General features: G+C 40.7%; 1 protein-coding gene across 1 annotated transcript; it reads left to right on the top strand.

Moving 5' to 3' along the window:
• On the top strand, nt 1-1,083 carry LOC109728527 (vegetative cell wall protein gp1-like). The gene has a single exon (XM_020258945.1). The coding sequence runs from the start codon at nt 1-3 to the stop codon at nt 1,081-1,083; it is 1,083 nt and encodes a 360-aa protein (XP_020114534.1).

The raw sequence follows: 19,259 nt of genomic DNA, 5'->3' as shown, positions 1-19,259 counted from the left end.
ATGCCCGGCTGTCCTTCTCCTTCAAACATTAAGTCCCCCTTTCACTTTTCTGGATGTTTCACGCTGCCTAGCCTTGTGCATCCCGTTGGAGCAGATAATTTGCGCCTTTTCTTCTGTGCGAAGGATCTCAGGTACACCTACTTGGGATTTGGCTTATCTGCCTCGGCCCCCGCGCTTTTGGACTTCGTGATCCTCGTGCCCGTTACCAATCAAGGGTGGACCCCACTTCGCTCTGTTCCCGTGGGCCGTGGACCCGACCCTCCCTTACTTGGACTGTCCTGCTGGACCATCCAGCTGGGTGGATCACCAATCTCGTGCGGGCCTGGGGTCTGCGTGCTAGGCGCGCCCCTTCTTCGTTCCTCCGCCGCGGATCACCTGGGCTGGGGGCCCCTTCCTCCTCCACCTGGCCCTGACGCCGCAGACCACCTGGGCCGTGGGCCCCCTCCTCTCTCACTCGGCCCTATCGCAGCGGATCATCAGCGCGGGGGCCCCCGTCCTCCTCCACCTGGCCCTGACGCCGCGGATCACCTGGGCTGGGGGCCCCTTCCTCCTCCACCTGGCCCTGACACCGCAGATCACCTAGGCCATGGGCCCCCTCCTCTCTCACCCGGCCCTGTCGCCGCGGATCATCAGGGCCGTGGGCGCCTTCCCCTTCCGCCTGGCCCTTCCGTCGCGGACCCCACCCCGATGCCGGAACCTACTCCGGACTCTCCCCTTGATGCAACTGTTCCCGGAAGCCCGCCGCTGCCTGCGCGGTCCGCTCCTGCTCCCTCACCTCCTCGGCAGGACTCTACTCATGCCTTTCCCCTCCACGCACCGCCCCCGACCGACCAGACCGCCCCCCCTGCCTTCACCCGGGAGCCTTCACGTTCGAGTGCACGCTTACGCAACCAGGCGGCGTCGACAGCCCTTCGTCGTGCGATGCTCAGGAAGGCAAGTCTGTCCGAGGGAGCGTCATGCCCGGGTAACACGACCCACGAGTGGTCACGCGCCATACTGAAAGCAAAGAGCCGACGCTATGGGGTGGCACTTTCTGACGACGAAGCAGTGGAACTCCGCAAGTTCCTGCTTGCCGAGGCCTAGGCTGCCTTTGTCCTGACAGATCAATGTTACTCTGTCCTTTTGTGTGGGTCTTGGGTCCCCTGTTTTGTTTTTAATGTCTCGTATCCTCAGTTGGAATGTACGCGGTCTGAACGACCCGGTTAAGCGTTGTAGTGTTAAATCTGTCGTGTCCTCTCTCTTTAGCTCGGTTATTTGCTTTCAAGAATTTAAGGTGGATTCAGTCTCCCGGTCTTTCCTTCGATCCATCTGCGGATCCAATTTTGACAAATGCCATTTCATCCCGGCTTCCAGGGCTTCTGGTGGTATAATTACGTGCTGGAGCTCAAGCATCTTCTCTTGTAGTGAGGTTCTACTGCGCGACCGCTCGCTCACGCTTCACCTTACCCACCTAGCTAGCGGCAATGGTTTTCATCTCACGAACGTCTATGGGCCTCCATCTTGGGATGGCAAGGAAGATTTTGCTCTGAGCTACTTTCCCTCAAAGAACTATGTATTAACAATTGGGTCATCTGTGGTGACTTTAACTTCACAAGAAACCACTCGAAAAGAAAAGGAAACCCTGGGAGCTCAAGGGCCATGGCCATGTTCTCCGACCTCATCTCCGACCTTGAGGCGATCGATCTTCCACTCTCCAACCAAGCTTTCACTTGGTCGAACATGCAACGACCCCCATCCATGGCCAAACTAGACCGATTTCTCGTTTCCACAGAATTGGACCAAACCTTCCCTCTATGTACCATCAAGGCACTCCCCCGCATCATTTCAGACCACACCCCTATTATCCTTTGCACGAAATTTCAGCACCACATGCTTAGATTCCGTTTCGAAAGGGTTTGGCTCACCAAGGAGGACTTCGTCGCCAAAATTCCAATCTGGTGGAATGAAGTCGATGCCAAGAGTTCTGCTATCCTAACCATATCTGCTAAACTCAGGCACTGTAGAGCACGCATCAAAGAATGGTATAGGACGAACTTTTATAGCATCTCCAAGACCAAGAAGGAACTGTCGCAAGAACTCCAAGCCATTGACTAGCTAGAGGAACACACTATCTTATCAAAGGAATTGCTGGACAAACGGGCCAGCCTCAACTCTGATTTGCTACACGTACTTTCAGAGGAAGAAATCTTGTGGAAAACTAGATCCAACCAGCGCTGGTTAAGGGAAGGCGACAACAACACCAAATTTTTCCGCGCAGTTGCAAACGGTAGGAAGCAAACCAATGCGATCGAAGTCATCGAAGACGATTATGGCCAGCAAATCTCGTCTGAAACCCATAAGAGATCATATTTCTTTCACAAATTCAAGCTGCTATTCGGACAGGATGCTGTGAAACACTCACCGCCTGGAAACTGGAGCAGTCTATACAATTCCAATAGACTACTCAACCCGGATCTCCTCACGACCCCTTTTACTCTAGAAGAGGTTAAGACGGCTACCTTCCAGTTAGGCAGCGACAAAGCCCCTAGGCCTGATGGATTCCCATTTATCTTCTTTCAAACCTTTTGGGAATCAATCAAGGGGGACATCTTTAACGTCTTCATCGACCTACAGAACAACAAGCTTTCAACTGTCCCGGTTGACTATTCCTTCGTATGCCTCATCCCCAAAAAAGACGGTGCGAGCAAGGTAAATGACTTTCGCCCGATCAGCCTCATCAACGGCATACAGAAGATTATCTCCAAAGTCCTGGCCAATAGACTAGCGACCGTGCTTCCTTCCATCATCTCCCCTTCACAAGCTGCCTTCCTCAAAGGCCGCCTGATGCTTGACTCCTTCGTCACTGCAAACGAACTGGTCAATTAGTGCTCTAAAACCGGTAAGGAATGCGTAAGCATTAAGGCTGATTTCGAAAAAGCGTTTGACAACGTCAGATGGTCTTTCCTCCAAAGTTTACTACGCTGACTCGACTTCAGCGATAAATGGAGGGCTTGGATTGAGCAATGCATGTGTAACGCAAAATTGGCCATATTAGTTAACAACTCGCCCACCCCCTAGATAAAAGCAAGAAAAGGCCTCCGGCAGGGGGACCCACTCTCCCCTTACCTATTTCTCCTCGTGGCAGACTGCTTGGCCAGAATGACTGAAGCAGCTAGGTGCAGCAACCTAATATCTGGTATCGGGCCGTCAACAGAATGTGAGACAGCACTCATCCAATACGCCGACGACACAATCTTCTTCTGCGAACCTACGAAACGAGTTATTCGTAACCTGTATTTTCTCTGGAAACTATTTGAATGGGCCTCTGGGCTCCAGATCAACAAGGACAAATCTCAACTTTACTACCTAGGGCCCAGACCCCGTAGAGGTGACAGACTTGCCCACATTATAGGGTGCAAAACAGACAACCTACCGTTCCGTTACCTACGCATTCCGCTGTACAACAAGCAGATCCGTAAGGAAGGCTGGGGCTCGGTCATCAACCGTATTGAAGTCAGAATCAGCGGCTGGAAAGCTAAACGACTTTCTCAAGGAGGTAGACTGACCCTCGTTAACTCTGTCCTTACAAGTCTACCGCTCTTCTACCTCTCTACCTTCAAAGCCCTTCACTGGGTTCTGGACCATATTGAATTCCTGAGACGTGCCTTCTTTTGGAAAAGAGGATCCGAAGTCTCAGGGGGCGCTTGCCTTGTCAACTTGAGAACTGCGTGCAAAAGCAAGGAAGATGGCGGGTTAGGGGTCAAAGATTTGGAGTCCATGAACCAGGCTCTCTTATCTAAATGGTGGTGGCGCTTTTTTCACGAGCCATACCTTATCTGGTGCAAGTTGATAAGACGCCTCTACTACTCTAGACGAACGCCGCTATACGAAGGAACAACCTTCGTACCATACTCTCAGTGGTTGAAAAGCGTGCTACGATGCAAACACTTGTTCAAGTGCAGCCTTTCTTTCCAACTTGGAGACGGCACTACCATCAAATTGTGGACAGATATCTGGACAGGCGAAGCTCCTCTGAGCACCCTGTTCCCTGCTATCTTTGCTAACATCACCAACAAGGAGGCCAGAGTCTCTCAATGCTGGAATACTAACGGATGGAGATGGCGATTCATCTGCAGAGGATTCGCGATTAGCCGATCCAACACCAACTGCACACAATTCGCACTTCTTAAAGAACTACTTCTCTGCTTCTACCCTGCGAATGGGCCGGATATTCTGCGATGGAGATGGACTCCTAACCAGCTCTTCACAGTCAAATCCCTCTATATGTTTCTCGACAACACTGGGTTTATGGACACCTTCTACAGCCACATTTGGACCCTAAAAATTCCCATCAAAATCAAAGTCTTCATCTGGGTCTTACTACGCAAAAGATTACCCCCTGCAAACAGACTGCTCACTCGTGGCATGCAGGTCGCAGATTACTACAGTTTTTGCGCCTTCGCTTCAGAATGTTGCGACCACCTCTTCACCGGCTGCATCTTCGCGCGCTTCTTACTCTTTCAGGCGGAGGCCATTGCCGTCGATTCGATCTGTGTTCGGGCACTTTGGAACAGTACTACTGCAATTACCAGTACTGCGCAAAGATCTAAGGCCTTAACCTCTTTGGCGGCTACTTAGTGGGTTGTCTGGACGGAAAGGAACAACCTCATCTTCCGCTCGAAGAGCCCCAATGCCGCTCGTGCGGTTGAGCATGTTGCCCTTCTCACGAAGTTGTGGACCGAATCTGTGGCTCCGCACAATGCGCAACACCTTCTTTAATCCTCTTAGACTATCTTTTTTTCGCCTTTTTTGGTACTTCTTGACTTTTCTTTGGTTTTTCATGCTGTTTGCCTCTCGCCCCGGAAGCCCTAGCTGCTTCCATACTGTTATGCCAAGTTCATTTATCAATGAATGAAGCAGGTAGCTCGTCTACCTATTTCTCAAAAAAAAAAAAAAAAAAAAAAGTTCTTTTCAGCGCAACCGCAGAAGCTCCATAAATGGAGCTTTTGTAGTTGCCTATTGTGAAATGCTATTCCTCTTTTTAAGTTTTTTTTTTCCAAAATAACAAATTTATTCTTGCACAAGTTATAATATTTTATTATGTCCAAACTATAAATAATTTCCTATTCTCTTGATCTCTACTATGAATTTTTGAAATTAATAATTTGTAGTTAAAAATTTGGCCAATTTGCATAAAATATGCACAAGTTTTGAACTTTTGCAAAACTGGGCCACCTTTTTCAATTTTGCAGATTTGGGCTGAATTTACCCATATTTCTTTCTCTCTCTTCTTTTTTTTTCGTTCTTTTTTTTTCTCTCTCCGAAAAGAGAGGGAGGCGACCCACCTCGCCTTTGCCCCCCGCACCCTCGCCCGCGTCCGCGCACCACCCAACCTCCTCGCCTCTGACCCCACCAAAGCTTCTCTCGCCGCTGCCTTTTGCGACGTCCCTCATCGCCTCTGCCTTATGCACCCTCGACCGTGCCCACTCACCCCCCGCTCTCCTCGCCTTCGACCCTACCGCAACTAAACCGCGATCCTTTTTTTTTTCTTTCTCTCCAAACCTCCTCACCCCGCGTCCTTTGCAACCCACCTCCACCTTCACCCCCACTGTAGCAGATTTTTCACCCACCAAACCCACTTTTGGGAACTTACCATCCTCACCACCGCCGCCGATGATGAAAAGGAAGTGATTCTCGGCGCCAAAAAGCTCGCTGGCGAGGAAGGGGGCATGCGACCCACTGCACCCATTCGGTGTCAACGACCGAGGTAGAGACAAAAAAGAGTGTGACGACGCCGGAAAAGAGGGCGGGGCGGCAGCAAGCGAGGCCTAGGCAAAGTCAAAGGCGAGGAAGGCGGGGGAGGGGGAGGGGGTGCATTGGGGCATCTCTGGTCAAGTATTTTTGCTTGCTTAAAACAAAAAAAAATTAACGAAAAATTAAAAAACTGGAGAATAAGGAAGAATATCTAGAGTAGAAGGAAAAAAAAGATAAAGTTGCACTGTAAAATAAAGTTACATTATTTTAAAAGAACATTACACTTGTAATGTACCGAATTTTAATATAAAAACAAGTGTAAATAAAAATAATGTGAGATACTATTTTTATTGGATTTAAAGAAGTAAAATATAAGTCTGGAATGACTCGTGTTGAAATCGAAACCGAAACAGAAGATTTAGAATTTTCTGTGAGAAATGGAGCTGATATTTTAGTAGAAAATTCAGTGTCAGAAAATTATAAAAATATGGGAATATGCCGCGATTATTTTTATGAGGCTAGATTTAAAGTTTCATGTCATTCCGACACCCGAAATGTGAAAAATAAAATCTAACTGCTATCTGCTAGAAATTTCAGTTCGGTAGAGCTTTCGGCGAATAAAAATGGTTGGAACTGAAAGATTAAATTTTTTTTATTTTTATTAAGTTAAACCGAGCCTGACTGTCAAATTTGAGCGCAAACGGACATTCAGAAGGACTCCGGCGAAAAGTATCAGATTCTGAAAGCTAAACTGCTGGTTATAATAGTGTTTTGAGGGGCTATTTGTGTAATAGAAGCCTTTCTTCTTCCCCTCCCTTAGCCGAGCACCATCACACGCACACTCTTGGGTGCTAGTGAGAGAAACTCTCCTTTCTCTCTCTAGATATCTCTCTCTTCTTTCTAGATCTCTCTTTCAAATTCGCGGCGTTGGCGGAGAGCAAGCTTGAGAACGCGTTGGGAGCGTCGAATCGGGCCTTCGTGCGCCCGATTGAGCGGCGTGCTTCCGTCTCGGTGTTCACATTTTGGTAAGCTTTAGGGATTTGGCTTAATTCTTAGTGCCTAGTGTTCTAATAGCCCTTAGAATGTTTCTAGCATGTTTTCTCCATGAATATTTGGGTTATTTGGAGAATATGCTCATGCTAAGTTTAGAATGGGGTTTTGTAGCAAATGAGGGTTTTGATCTCATTTAACCCTTTTATCCTTTAATTGAAGGTTAGAGAAGGACTCTTGATGACTCAAAGTTGAGAATCGACGTGTGTTCGGTTGCCGATTGCGAGTTCGGGCCGAACCGGATAGCGCGTGCCGCGGGAGGCCGATTGCAAGTAAGCAATCGAAAAGTGTTAAGAGGTGGGTTGTGCTCATCGAAGATATTAGCTCGCTTCCATGTTAAAGTGGAATGCGGTTTTGTTATTGATGCATATAATGATAGTTAATTGTAGAACATAAAAATGCTAGATGAATGCATGATATGAGATGCTAGATGAATGCATAATATGAATGCTAGATGAATGCATGATATAAATACTAAATGGTAGATGAATGCATGAAATAAATGCTAGGTGAATGCATGAGATGATTGCTATGTAATTACTACCATTGGATGATGAAAATATATGCATATTGATATATCATAAGATGCTAAATGATAAATATGCATGTTGACATATCTTGAGATGCTAGATGAACTATGCATGTCGACATATATGGATTATGTTAGAAGAACTATGCATGTTGAATTTGGGTCGATAACTCTAGGTGGATTAGAGAATTCGACATTGAAAAACAAAGACATGAAAACTATAATACTCGATGTGGACAAGTAGATTGTCAAGTCGATCGAGTGGTATTTGGAACTAGTGTAGTAGAGACACTATGACATGTTTTAGAAATTAGTGTAGTAGAAACACTATGACATGAATATAGGGATAGCAGATTTCCCGAGTTGTCGATTTGTGGCTTTTGGAAACAGTGCGACGGAAGCACTATAACCCTGGTAGATAGGGTGAAACAGTGAGGCGGAAGCACTATAACCCTGGTAGATAGGGTATCCTCGAGCAGGGAGGATTGGATCATACTCACATAGTTTGTTTTGAGCTTGGTGGTGGTCGCTCCACCCAAGTAGTGAGCTCCGGAGTTATCACACTAGGGGCAGACGTAGTTGTCCCGCAGGTGGTCTCGGTGTGTGAGTGCAGATTCTCCTTACCCATGAGATTTTGAGATGTGAGTCGGGGCGTAACCTTCAGGTTAGCCAGTTAGATTGGGTGGCAAGCATATGAATCCCAGCAGAGTGGATTCGGTATCCCAGTAGAGTAGATTTGGCCAGTTGAGTGGATTTAAGGCCGAGGTGCAAGTTAGACGTCCTTCACCTCGAGCCTGACTATATGCGGTATTCCGCGGCGGATTGACTCGAGGCCGAGTCGGGTGGATAGCATAATAAAGGTAGTAGAAACCTTGTGAGCAAATGATAAAGGTAGTAGAAACCTTGTAAGCAAATGAATGATAAAGGTAGATGAAAGCTTAGGAGCAGAGTTATAATTGACATGAATCTAAGATAGAGGAAAATTTGGAAGTCAATTGGATGAGTTATGAATAGCAGGATTGAAAGTAGAATCGGTCGATCTACTTAGCTTATTACATGATTTGCATTGTTGCATGTTGAGAGGCATAATATATATGTTAATACTTGCATATATATATCTATTGGATATCTGTTGGACTAACATGTTGCAGTGCCTCCTTTGGACTTGGTGGGTCGAGCTCTTCCCTTGGGTGGCCGTACTCACTGGAAACTATGGACAATAGTTCTCACCCCACGTTGTTTTTGGGATTACAGATTCACACGTGAGCGGCGCGGCGGCGCGAGGAAAGGGCGTAGCTTCGTAGATAGCGCCCTACCACAGAGATCAGAGATAGCGATACCCCGTGTCGGCCTAGCTAGGGGTTGTAGAAAAAAAGAATACAATGTTGTAATAATATTGATTGTATTCGGAAGAAAATAAAACAAAAATGTAATATATAATAAGCATGTGATGTGAATGCTTGTAATAGCTTAGTTGTTTTATATTTTTGATACTTCCTTATGCAATTCTTGCTTGAAATATGTTCCTGGTTGGAACCTCGCGAATTGTATTGATTGCGACGCCTAGGACGTACATGAAAAACTCTGTCCGTTCGGCGGTCTGTTAGCGGGTCCGAATCCGACCAAATAGGCAGGTCTTGGGGCGTGACAGCACTATTATAGACGTAAGTTGCACTCTTTGAAATATAAACTACACCCTTTAAGATGAAAGTTACACTCTTTAAATGAAAATTACACTATTTGGGAGATAGTAACACTATTTTTCTCAGAAAGAGCACCCTTTATGATGAAAATTACTCTCTTTTAATAAAAGTTGCACTATTTGGGAGATAATTATACTGTTTCTCCTCCCAAATAGCACCCTTTAAGATGCAAATTATACTCTTTAAATAAAAACTACACTATTTAAGAGATAGTTACACTGTTTCTCCTCCCAAAGTGTCTAATTTTCGTTTAAAGAGCGTAACTTTCATTTTAAATGGTGCAATTTATATCTCAAAGAGTGTAATTTACGTTTATAATAGTGTAATGTTCTTCTAAAACAGTATAACTTTATTTTACTAGTGCAACTTTATCTTCTTCATCCATCTTCTCTAGTTCTTCTTCCTCATTCTCTAATTTTTTATTTTTTATTTTTTTTTGTTTCAAGCAAATAAAAATGCTTAAAACCAGAGGTGCTCCCGTGCACCCCCCCCCCGCCTTCCTCGCTTTCAACCCCGCCGAGGCCGCGCACGCCACTGCCCTTTGGGATGCCGCGCTCGTCGCCACCCCGCCATCTTTTCCGGTGTCATCACGCTCTCCTCTGTCACCACCTCGCTCGTCGCTGGTCCCAAATGGGCACGGTGGGTCATGTGCCTCCTCCCTTACAAGCAAGCTTCTTGGTGCAGAGAAGCGCTTCCTTTTCATCGTCGGCAGTGGTGGTGAGGACAACGAGTTCCCAGAAGTAGGTTTGGTGGGAAAAAAAATTGCTGCAATGGAGGTGGAGGTGAAAGTTGGTCGCAAAGCGCTATGAAGGCGGTAGAGGAGGTTTGGACAGAAAAAAAAAGGAAGAAGATCAGGGTATAGCCTTAGCAGCGTCGGAGGCGAGGAGGGCATGGGGTGAATGGTTGCGATTGAGGGCGCATAGGGTAGATGCGAGGAGGGGTGTCCCAAAGGGCGACGGCGAGTGCAGCCTTGGTGAGGTTGGAGGTGAGGAGGGCGGGTGGTGTGTGGACGCGGGCGAGGGCGCGGGGGGCAAAGGCGAGGCAGGCCGCCTCCGCCTCCGCCTCTCTCTTCGGAGAGGAAAAAAGAAAAAGAACGAGAGAGAAAAAAGAAGAGAGAGAAAAGGAATAAGAGTATTTTTGTCAATTTTTTGAAAATCCGGCCCGAATCTACAAAATCGAAAAAAACGATCCAGTTTTGCAAAAGCTCAAAACTTGTGAATATTTTATACAAATGGGCCTAAAAATTTTGTTAAAACTATATTTATTTTCTATTTAGTAATAATAGATCAATTAAGGTTAATACCTAATAAAATTATTAAATTTAAATAAATTTTTCTAGGAAAAAATGTATGGAGACCCCTCAAGTACAGTCCATTTGGAGACCCCTCAAGTACAGTCCATTATTAATTCGACCTTCATTTTTTTTTTTTTTTTCCGATTGAGACCTCTTAACTGTTAGTATTTGAATTTTTATACTTAGCTACATGAAAAATTATTATTTTTGTAAGTAAAAAATATTTAAATTATTAAATTTTATAAAATTAACAATTAGTTTGAGAAACTCTTTTTTTAAAAACTAAAATCACTTAATTATTTTTGGCCCATTTGCATAAAAAATCTACTTATTTTGGGCTTATGCAAAACCGGGCCACCTTTTTCGTTTTTGCAGATTCGGTCTGCTTTTTCAGCAAACTGACCAAAATACCCTTTTTACTTTTTCTCTTTCCTCTTTCTGTCTCCTCTTCGTTTCTCTCGTTCTTTTTTTTTTTCTCGCCGGCAGAGCGGAGGCGGAAACGGTCCGTCTCGCCTCTCACCCTCATTCTCTCGCCCTCGCCCTCGCCCTTGCCCTCGTCCACGCACCCCCTACCTTCCTCGCCTCCAACCCCGCCAAGGCCGCGCCGCGACATTTTTTTTTTTTTGCTTTTTTCTTTTCTTCTCCGACTCTTCTCCACCGTCTCCGACGACGACGACGCCTCTCTCGTCCTTCCCCGCCCTTCTCATCTCTCCCTCTCCCTCATTCTCTACCGCATCCGACGACGATGAATCTTCGCCGGCACCGACGTCGACACCGTGGAGGTCACTGCGGCGCTACAGGCTCGGAGCGGGGGTCCTTAGCGGTGTCGTCGCCGGCACCGTGGCTGTTGGCAGAGAAGGTGACAAAAAAAAATTATAGAAAAAACAGAAAAAAAAATAAAGATAAAAAATTATATAAAAAGAAGGATGAACATCAAATTGTATCGTTAACTGCAAAAAAAATTATAAGTTGCACTATTTAAGATGTAAACTGCAGCTTTAAGATGAAAACTACACTCTTTAAACGAAAATTACACTCTTTGAGAAATATTTACACTGTTTCTCTTCTTATTACACTCTTTCAGATGTAAACTGCATCCATTAAGATGAAAGTTACACTCTTTAAACAAAAGTTGCACTGTTTCTCCTCTTGTTGCACCATTTCTCCTCTTGTTACACTGTTTTTTATTTTAAACTGCACCCTTTTAAGAGATATTTATACTGTTTCTCCTCTTGTTGCACTGTTTCTCCTCTTGTTGCACCATTTTTGTATAAACAAGAGGAGAAATAGTGTAACAAGAGGAGAAACAGTGCAACAAGAGGAGAAACTGCACTGTTTTAAGATATATATATACGGTTTCTCCTCTTATTGCACCATTTTTGTGTAAACAAGAGGAGAAATAGTGCAACAAGAGAAGAACTGCACTGTTTTAAGAGATATATCTACTGTTTCTTCTCTTTACCCAGAAATGGTGCAACAAGAGCAGAAACTGCACTGTTTTAAGAGATATATCTACTGTTTCTTCTCTTGTTGCACTGTTTCTCCTCTTGTTGCACCATTTCTGTGTAAACAATAGGAGAAATAGTGCAACAAAAGGAGAAATAATGCAATAAGAGGAGAAACTGCACCCTTTTAAGAGATATTTATACTGTTTCTCCTCTTGTTGCACTGTTTCTCCTCTTATTGCACAATTTCTGTGTAAACAAGAGGAGAAACAGTGCAACAAGAGGAGACACAGTGCAACAAGAGAAGAAACAGTATAAATATCACTTAAAAGGATGCAGTTTAAATTAAAAAATAGTATAATTTTCGTTCAAAGAGTATAATTTTTATCTTAAAGCAGCAGTTTACATCTTAAATAGTGCAACTTATAATTTTTTTTGTAATTAAAGATGCAATTTCATCTTCATCTTTCTTTTTATATAATTTTTTATCTTTATTTTTTTTTCTGTTTTTTCTATAATTTTTTTTGTCACATTCTCTGCCAACAGCTACGGCGCCGGTGACAATGCCGCTAAGAACCCCCCGCTCCGAGACTGTAGTGCCGCAGTGACCTCTACGGTGTCGACGTCGACGCCGGCGAAGATAAATCGTCGTCGGAGGCGGCAGAAAATGAGGGAGAGGGAGAGATGAGAAGGGCAGGAAAGGGCGAGAGGCGTCGTCGTCGGAGACGGTGGAGAAGAGTCGGAGAAGAAAAGAAAAGAAAAAAGCAAAAAAAAAGAAAGTCGCGGCGCGGCCTTGGCGGGGTCGAAGGCAAGGAAGATGGGGGGTGCATGGACGAGGACAAGGGCGAGGGCGAGAGCATGAGGGTGAGAGGCGAGACGGACCGTTTCCGCCTCCGCTCCACCTCCTCTCTGCCGGCGAGAAAAAAAAAAAAGAACGATAGAAACGAAGAAGAGAAAAAAAGAGGAAAGAGAAAAAGTAATAAGGGTATTTTGGTCAGTTTGCTGAAAAAGCGGACCGAATCTGAAAAAACGAAAAAGGTGGCCCGATTTTGCAAAAGTCCAAAATAAGTAAATTTTTTATGCAAATTGGCCATTATTTTTAGAAAATAAAATCACTTTATTTTTCATACAATCTACAACAGTTAATGGTCCTTTAATAAAATTTTGCCAAACAATTTTTTACGATAAATAGTTTTCCTATAACAAAATCAGTCAAATGTTGTATAACATTTCTCCACAGTACATCACTACTTTCCACTGCACTTCTGCAATGGTACTATATTCAGCAGTTTGCTCAAAAAGTCCACATACTTATGTATTATTTGGTTCGGAAATAAGCTATTTTAAGTTATTCCTAGATAGGTACAATTCTTGGGATAAACAGAAATAAAATTAATTTTACATTCCGATAAAAACTAAATTTTTTTTCGGGAGTATAAGAATAATTATACTTTTAATATAATAATATTTTATCTAATTAATTAATAAAAAATATTGATTAAATAATAATTCAACTTACTTAATTTACTAATTAATCATGAATATTGCTAAATAACCCTAAATATTAATTAATAACAGTCAGATAATTAAATTAGTCAAAATATTAATTAATTAATCAATATAAATATTGGTTATTAAATAAGCACATTAATAAATAATAAATTATTTAATTAGCAAATTAATTAATATAATATATTAATTAATTTAATTTATTAAAGTAATAAATTAAGTAGTAAAATTAATAATTTTATAATAAAAATAATATATTATAATATATAACATATTATGTCTATATAATTTAATTTTATTCAATTTATAATCTTAATAAAACTCAAAATTAAACTTTGGAATAGCACTATTCCGTCAAAATGGTGTGGAATAGTAAATCTCAAACTATTCTGGAATAGCCGGGAATAGCAATGTTTGATCGGAATAAAATATTCCGGTCCAAAAACATTCCATTTGGCGCGATAACAGGAATAACTTTCGTTGTTTCTATTTTATCTCCAAACCAAAATGGATAAGTTGTAATTGAAATTACTTTCAAAGGAAAAAACTTTCGAGTTAAAAAAAATAATAATATTGACTGGACGATGGTTACTTGAATAAATAAAGTTAAAAATGTATGGAGACCCGCTCAACTTTTAACTTTTCTGACCGACAGTCTTTTTAAATTATAATTTCTTTAATTTAAATTTTTATAGGTAATTCATTTAAAAAGTTAGGGAAAACTTTAAATACAACTCATATGGTTTCCTATTTTTTTACTTTAGTACAGTGTGGTTTAAAGTGTATCAATTTAGTATTATGTGGTTTCGCACTTTCTCACTTTAGTACCCTGTGGTTTACAGTGCATCAATTTAGTACCTGTGGTTTCATTTTTCTCTTTTCGTTGGCTCATCTGTTAATATTTCGTTAAATTATATACAAAAATCTTCAGATATCCTATCTAGATTTATCGAATATTTACTTTAGTATCCTTTAGTTTTAACTTTATCACTGATTTTTTTTTCCTCCGTTAATATTTCGTTAAATTATATACAAAAACTTTAGATACCTACCTAGGTTTATCGAATATTCACTTTTGTACCCTTTAATTTTAACTTTGTCATTGATTTAACGAAAAAAAAGTAGTGAGATGGATAATAAAAAGAGAAAAATGAAACCACATGGTACTAACTTGATACACTTTAAACCACATGGTACTAAAATGAGAAAGTGCGGAACCACAGGGGCTAACTTGATACACTTTAAACCACAGGGTACTAAAGTGAGAAAGTGTGAAGTAGCTTCAATTTCCGCCCTCTTTTTGAATCTTTCTCACCTTTCTCACCTTTCTCTCACCTTCTATTAACCTAGAAGACTTTCTCTCTCATTTTGTGTAACTGTCCACAAGGCATATCAATGACCCATGGCCACGAAAGCCGCACATGTCCTTTTGCACTCATGCACTAGCTGCATCCAAAATTATGAGCATCCTGACCATGCAATATAGGTGCGGCTAAGCCGTATATTTATAACTTATATAAAAAACTATTCAAATCTTAAATTTCTACTCTAACTAATATTTAAATCTTAATTAATTTATCTCTAATAGATTTAAATATTTATCCTAATTCAACTAAAATTTTACTACATATCCAACCAAAATTCCAGCACACAAAGCATTTCTCACGCATAAATAGCTTTAACGGTCTACTGATGATCTTGTGCACCTGGTCCTGGTAATTGTTTCTCGGAGTAATTAATGCACGGTCGAGTCAAACACGTTGGTAGTCAACATCAGAGGTGCGGTCAACGGGAAGTGTAGAGAGAACTCGCTGGCATGCTGGGGTTTCTGACCTGCGCGCATGCAGGAATCATGCTGGGGCGAAAATCTGTCTGGAGATCAGACGACGAAGCAAGCATCGGACTTACTCGGCAGACTGACTCAGGGTTTCATCTGACAACGACTGCTGGCTGCCTTCCGAGCCACAGGCACGATCACGTCGGTTCCTCGCGCAAACTTGATGGTCGCATCTTCTCTGCATGCAAGTGTGGAAATTATTTATATCTTGTTCTCTGCAGGGGTGGGCACCAAATCAAAGATGGTAAGACTGTATACAACTTAATTCAAATTTATCGGTGGTCATTTGATTTAACCATCTAATATTTTAAAATTTTAATCTTATTTTTAATCTTTGATTTGTTTAATTTAAGCCGGTCAATGATATTTTGATTTTAAAATTTAAATACATAGTTTATCTTTACAGATTTAGTTAATACATTTTAAAATTAAAATATTATTAACTGACTGAAATCAAACAAATTGAATGGGCAGGTGGTAAAATAAAAAATCTAACAAAATGGATGGTTGGCTTAATTAAAATGGTACATAGTTCAAATAAGTTTTGTATATTTTTATCATAAAAAAATCCACAAAATCAAACCAGATCGATAATTTTAATTTGACTTGATTCGCATGTAGTTGTAAATAATATAATTTTGATTTACAAGGTTGTCAAACTGAAAAAATTGGTTTGGTGTTGAATTTAAAAATGAAAAATCAATCCAAACCAAATGTACATTTTGATATATATGAATATCATTAAGGCAAGTAATCAACATCAAATACTTGCTTTATGTGCTCCCTAATCATTCTTTTTCTTTTATCCTTATTTTCTTCCTTTTTTAGGGCTGAGATACTTACTTTGTATAGCCTTAATTATTTTCCTTCTTACATCTTCTCCACGTATAAAGGGACAATTCCCTGTTGAATGAAGCAATAACATTTGAGCCCAATCTTCCACTGTTCGCATGTTATCATGGTATCAGAGCCATATCTAGCATCCCTCTCTCTTCTCCAACCTTAATTATCACAACTCCACAATTACAAATCTGTTCAAATTATTACTATCAAAATTGATAGTACAAACTATAGTCATTGGGCCTTTCTCGTGTGAAGTTTTTTAAAAGAGAAACGTCTATGGAAATACATCACTGGTAAATAAAAATGCCCTGATTGTACTTCTGATACGTGTGAAGAATGAGAGGTTAATAATAACAAAATATTAACCTGGATTGCCAACACTGTTAGTCCAACTATCAGTATGCAATTCAGTAAATTTGACACTGATAAAGAAGTGAGGGATTTTCTTTCTACACATTATCAATCAAACAAACTTTGCGCAGCAGTACAAATTAGAAATGGATATTCGCATACTGAAGCAACAAAAAGGCCTATCTGTATTAGACTTTCATTCACAAATGTCTATTCTGTGGGACCAATTTAGCTCTAATGGAACCTAAATGGACCATGGATGCTGAACTTTACTATCAATATCGTAAAGAAACTCAATTAGTACAATTCCTTATGTCCTTGATAGATGATTTTGAATTTGTAAGGGCCTCTGTTCTTTATCGCACACCACGTACTTTCCACTGTTAATCCTGCTCTATTAGAATTAACCGCAGAAGAGACTTATAAAGGAACGTCTAATTTTCATAATTCAGATGATGCTTGTATTCTTGCCACGTCTACAGCTCACAACGCAAGGCCTCCTGGAATTTCTCATGATATGTGATATCAAACCAGTGCACCTCATGATGCTCGACCAACTTCTGGCCCACCACGTGACATGTCACAGGTATGGTGCAACTATTACAAGTAGTACGGGCACACTGTCAGATTCTGCACTTCTCCAAACTCACGTCATATGCAGAACAAATTAATAAAGACATAAGTATGAGCAAAGAGCAGCTACTACCTCTTTTGTTCTTCCGCCACAATCTCATGATCGAGCACACTCTTCCGCATCCTCTAATGTGAACTCTAGTTCTCTCACTATGGATGATATTTAGGAGATAATAAAACAAGCTCTCGATATTGGTACACAATCACGTGCTTCTGCCCTTTCTAGTACACAATCATCTGGTTTTGCCCTTTCCACCTCAGGTATTTACTCTACTGACTGATTTTTTTATTCCGGCCTCCAATCATAGGACATGCATTCCTAATTTCTTTCTAAACCTACCACTATGACATCATCCAAATTCATTCGAACTACAAACGGATTAGTTGTTACTGGCCACCCATATTGGCCTTACAAAATCTAAAGATTTATATTTACCAAATACTTTTATTGTCCCTAACTCTCTATTAATTTAATTTTTATTGGACAATTTTGTGATCTTGGGCTTATCGTAATATTTAATTCATCTGTTTGCATTGTAAAGGATTGAAGATAGGGAAGCAAGTTGGGATAGGGTGTAAAGTTGGAAGATTGTTTGTTGTCAATAATCTTCATATTCCTTCCATGGGTACTTGTTATCCTGTTTCCTCCACTTTAACTTTATCTTTATTTTGGCATCAAAGGCTTGGACATGTTTTTTTTTTCCATCTTAAACTCGTGCCTAATAAAGGATTATTATGACATATCTCTTTTAATAATTAAGGCATGTTGGCCAACAGAAGAAGGTTGAATGATGGTTCAAAAAAAAGTTCAAATGGAGATATGAGTATTGAGGATAAACCTCCAAAGAAAAAGGTGACTAAGGAATTCTACATCACTTAGGATCAATACAAGGCGGGAAAAAGGATACGGTGGAGCTGGTGGATGGACACTAGATCGATCGCCTAAGCAGGGGTTGGATTCTTCACTTTCAAGGTCACACCTATGCCTAAGGAATTCTACGTCACCTTGGATCAACACAAGGTAGGGAAAAGGATACCGTACCTAGGCCTATCAAGCGAGAGAATGGGTGAACTAGTCCTATGGGATTAATTTTTGGCTCATAACAGCGTACAAAATAATTTTGAAGGATTTTAGAGAGTGTTGAGCTAATTACAAATTTTACATAGAATATTAAAAAGTTAATCTTATTTAAAAATACATTTTGATTTTACCGTTGAGTTAGGCTGATTGCAAACTTCAGTTTTTGAAGGATTTTGATGAAAGGAGCTTGATGTGGCTTTACAATTTTGCTTGTAGTTCTCTAGTTTTATATATATTATATTGATTGATTACTGACCACAGGATGTCCGCGCCAAACAAAATTCTCCTATGTTACACATATTATATTGGCTGTTGGCCGTAAGATATCGTTGAGTATTACTAGCAACTTGTGCTATTACCATAAAATATTGTCAATGATTTCTGTTAATCTTGTATATATATTCAAACGCAAATTTCTTTTCTATCATTGTTTGTTTGATAGGAAATTAGTGGTTTCACAATTTCTTTCTTCTAATTCCTTTGTTTTTTGATAGGAAGTTAATAGCATAAGAATTTAAGAACTAAAGTTTTTCCACTTTCTTTAGCGTTTATTTTATCGAAATAGTTGAATATTAACTAGGGATGGAACTAGGCCGGGCTTGGATCGGGTCATACTTTGCCCAAGCCCGGCCCAAAAAATATATCGGGCTTTGGGTCAAGCCTCTATCCAATCTTTTTAAGAAAATAAGGCCTGCCCAGGCCCAAGACCAATTCCCAATATCCACCGGGCTTTGTGTAGGCCCACTTTATGCTTTATCACATGGGACATATATATTTTTGTTTTATAAAATGAAAATAAAATAAATATCCCTATATGAATAAATAATATATATTATATATAATGTTTAGTTATATATATATAATGCGCACTATATATATTTATTTATACATATGCATTATTGTATATAATAATACTATTCATAAAATATCCTCATATGGGAACTAAGTATTTTATTATATGTATAACATATCTCTATATATTAATTTATATCCTTAATAACACCATACACTATATAAAATATATTATATCATTTATTTCTTATATGGACAAATATATATATATATATATATATATATATAATATAAGAGAGAGAGAAGAGAGAAGAGAGAGAGAGAGTCCAGCTGCTATACTATCGGTACACGGACTCTCGTCCAAGTTTTTTCAATGATCGGCTTCCAAATTGACATCGCTCCATTAGACTTGATCTACACTATTAAAAATTTGAAAACTAAATTTCATAATTTTTCGAC

The sequence above is a fragment of the Ananas comosus genome, linkage group 24 (assembly GCF_001540865.1).
Source record: "Ananas comosus cultivar F153 linkage group 24, ASM154086v1, whole genome shotgun sequence".
Lineage (NCBI taxonomy): Eukaryota > Viridiplantae > Streptophyta > Magnoliopsida > Poales > Bromeliaceae > Ananas > Ananas comosus.
This window is presented reverse-complemented; position numbering and strand designations above follow the sequence as displayed.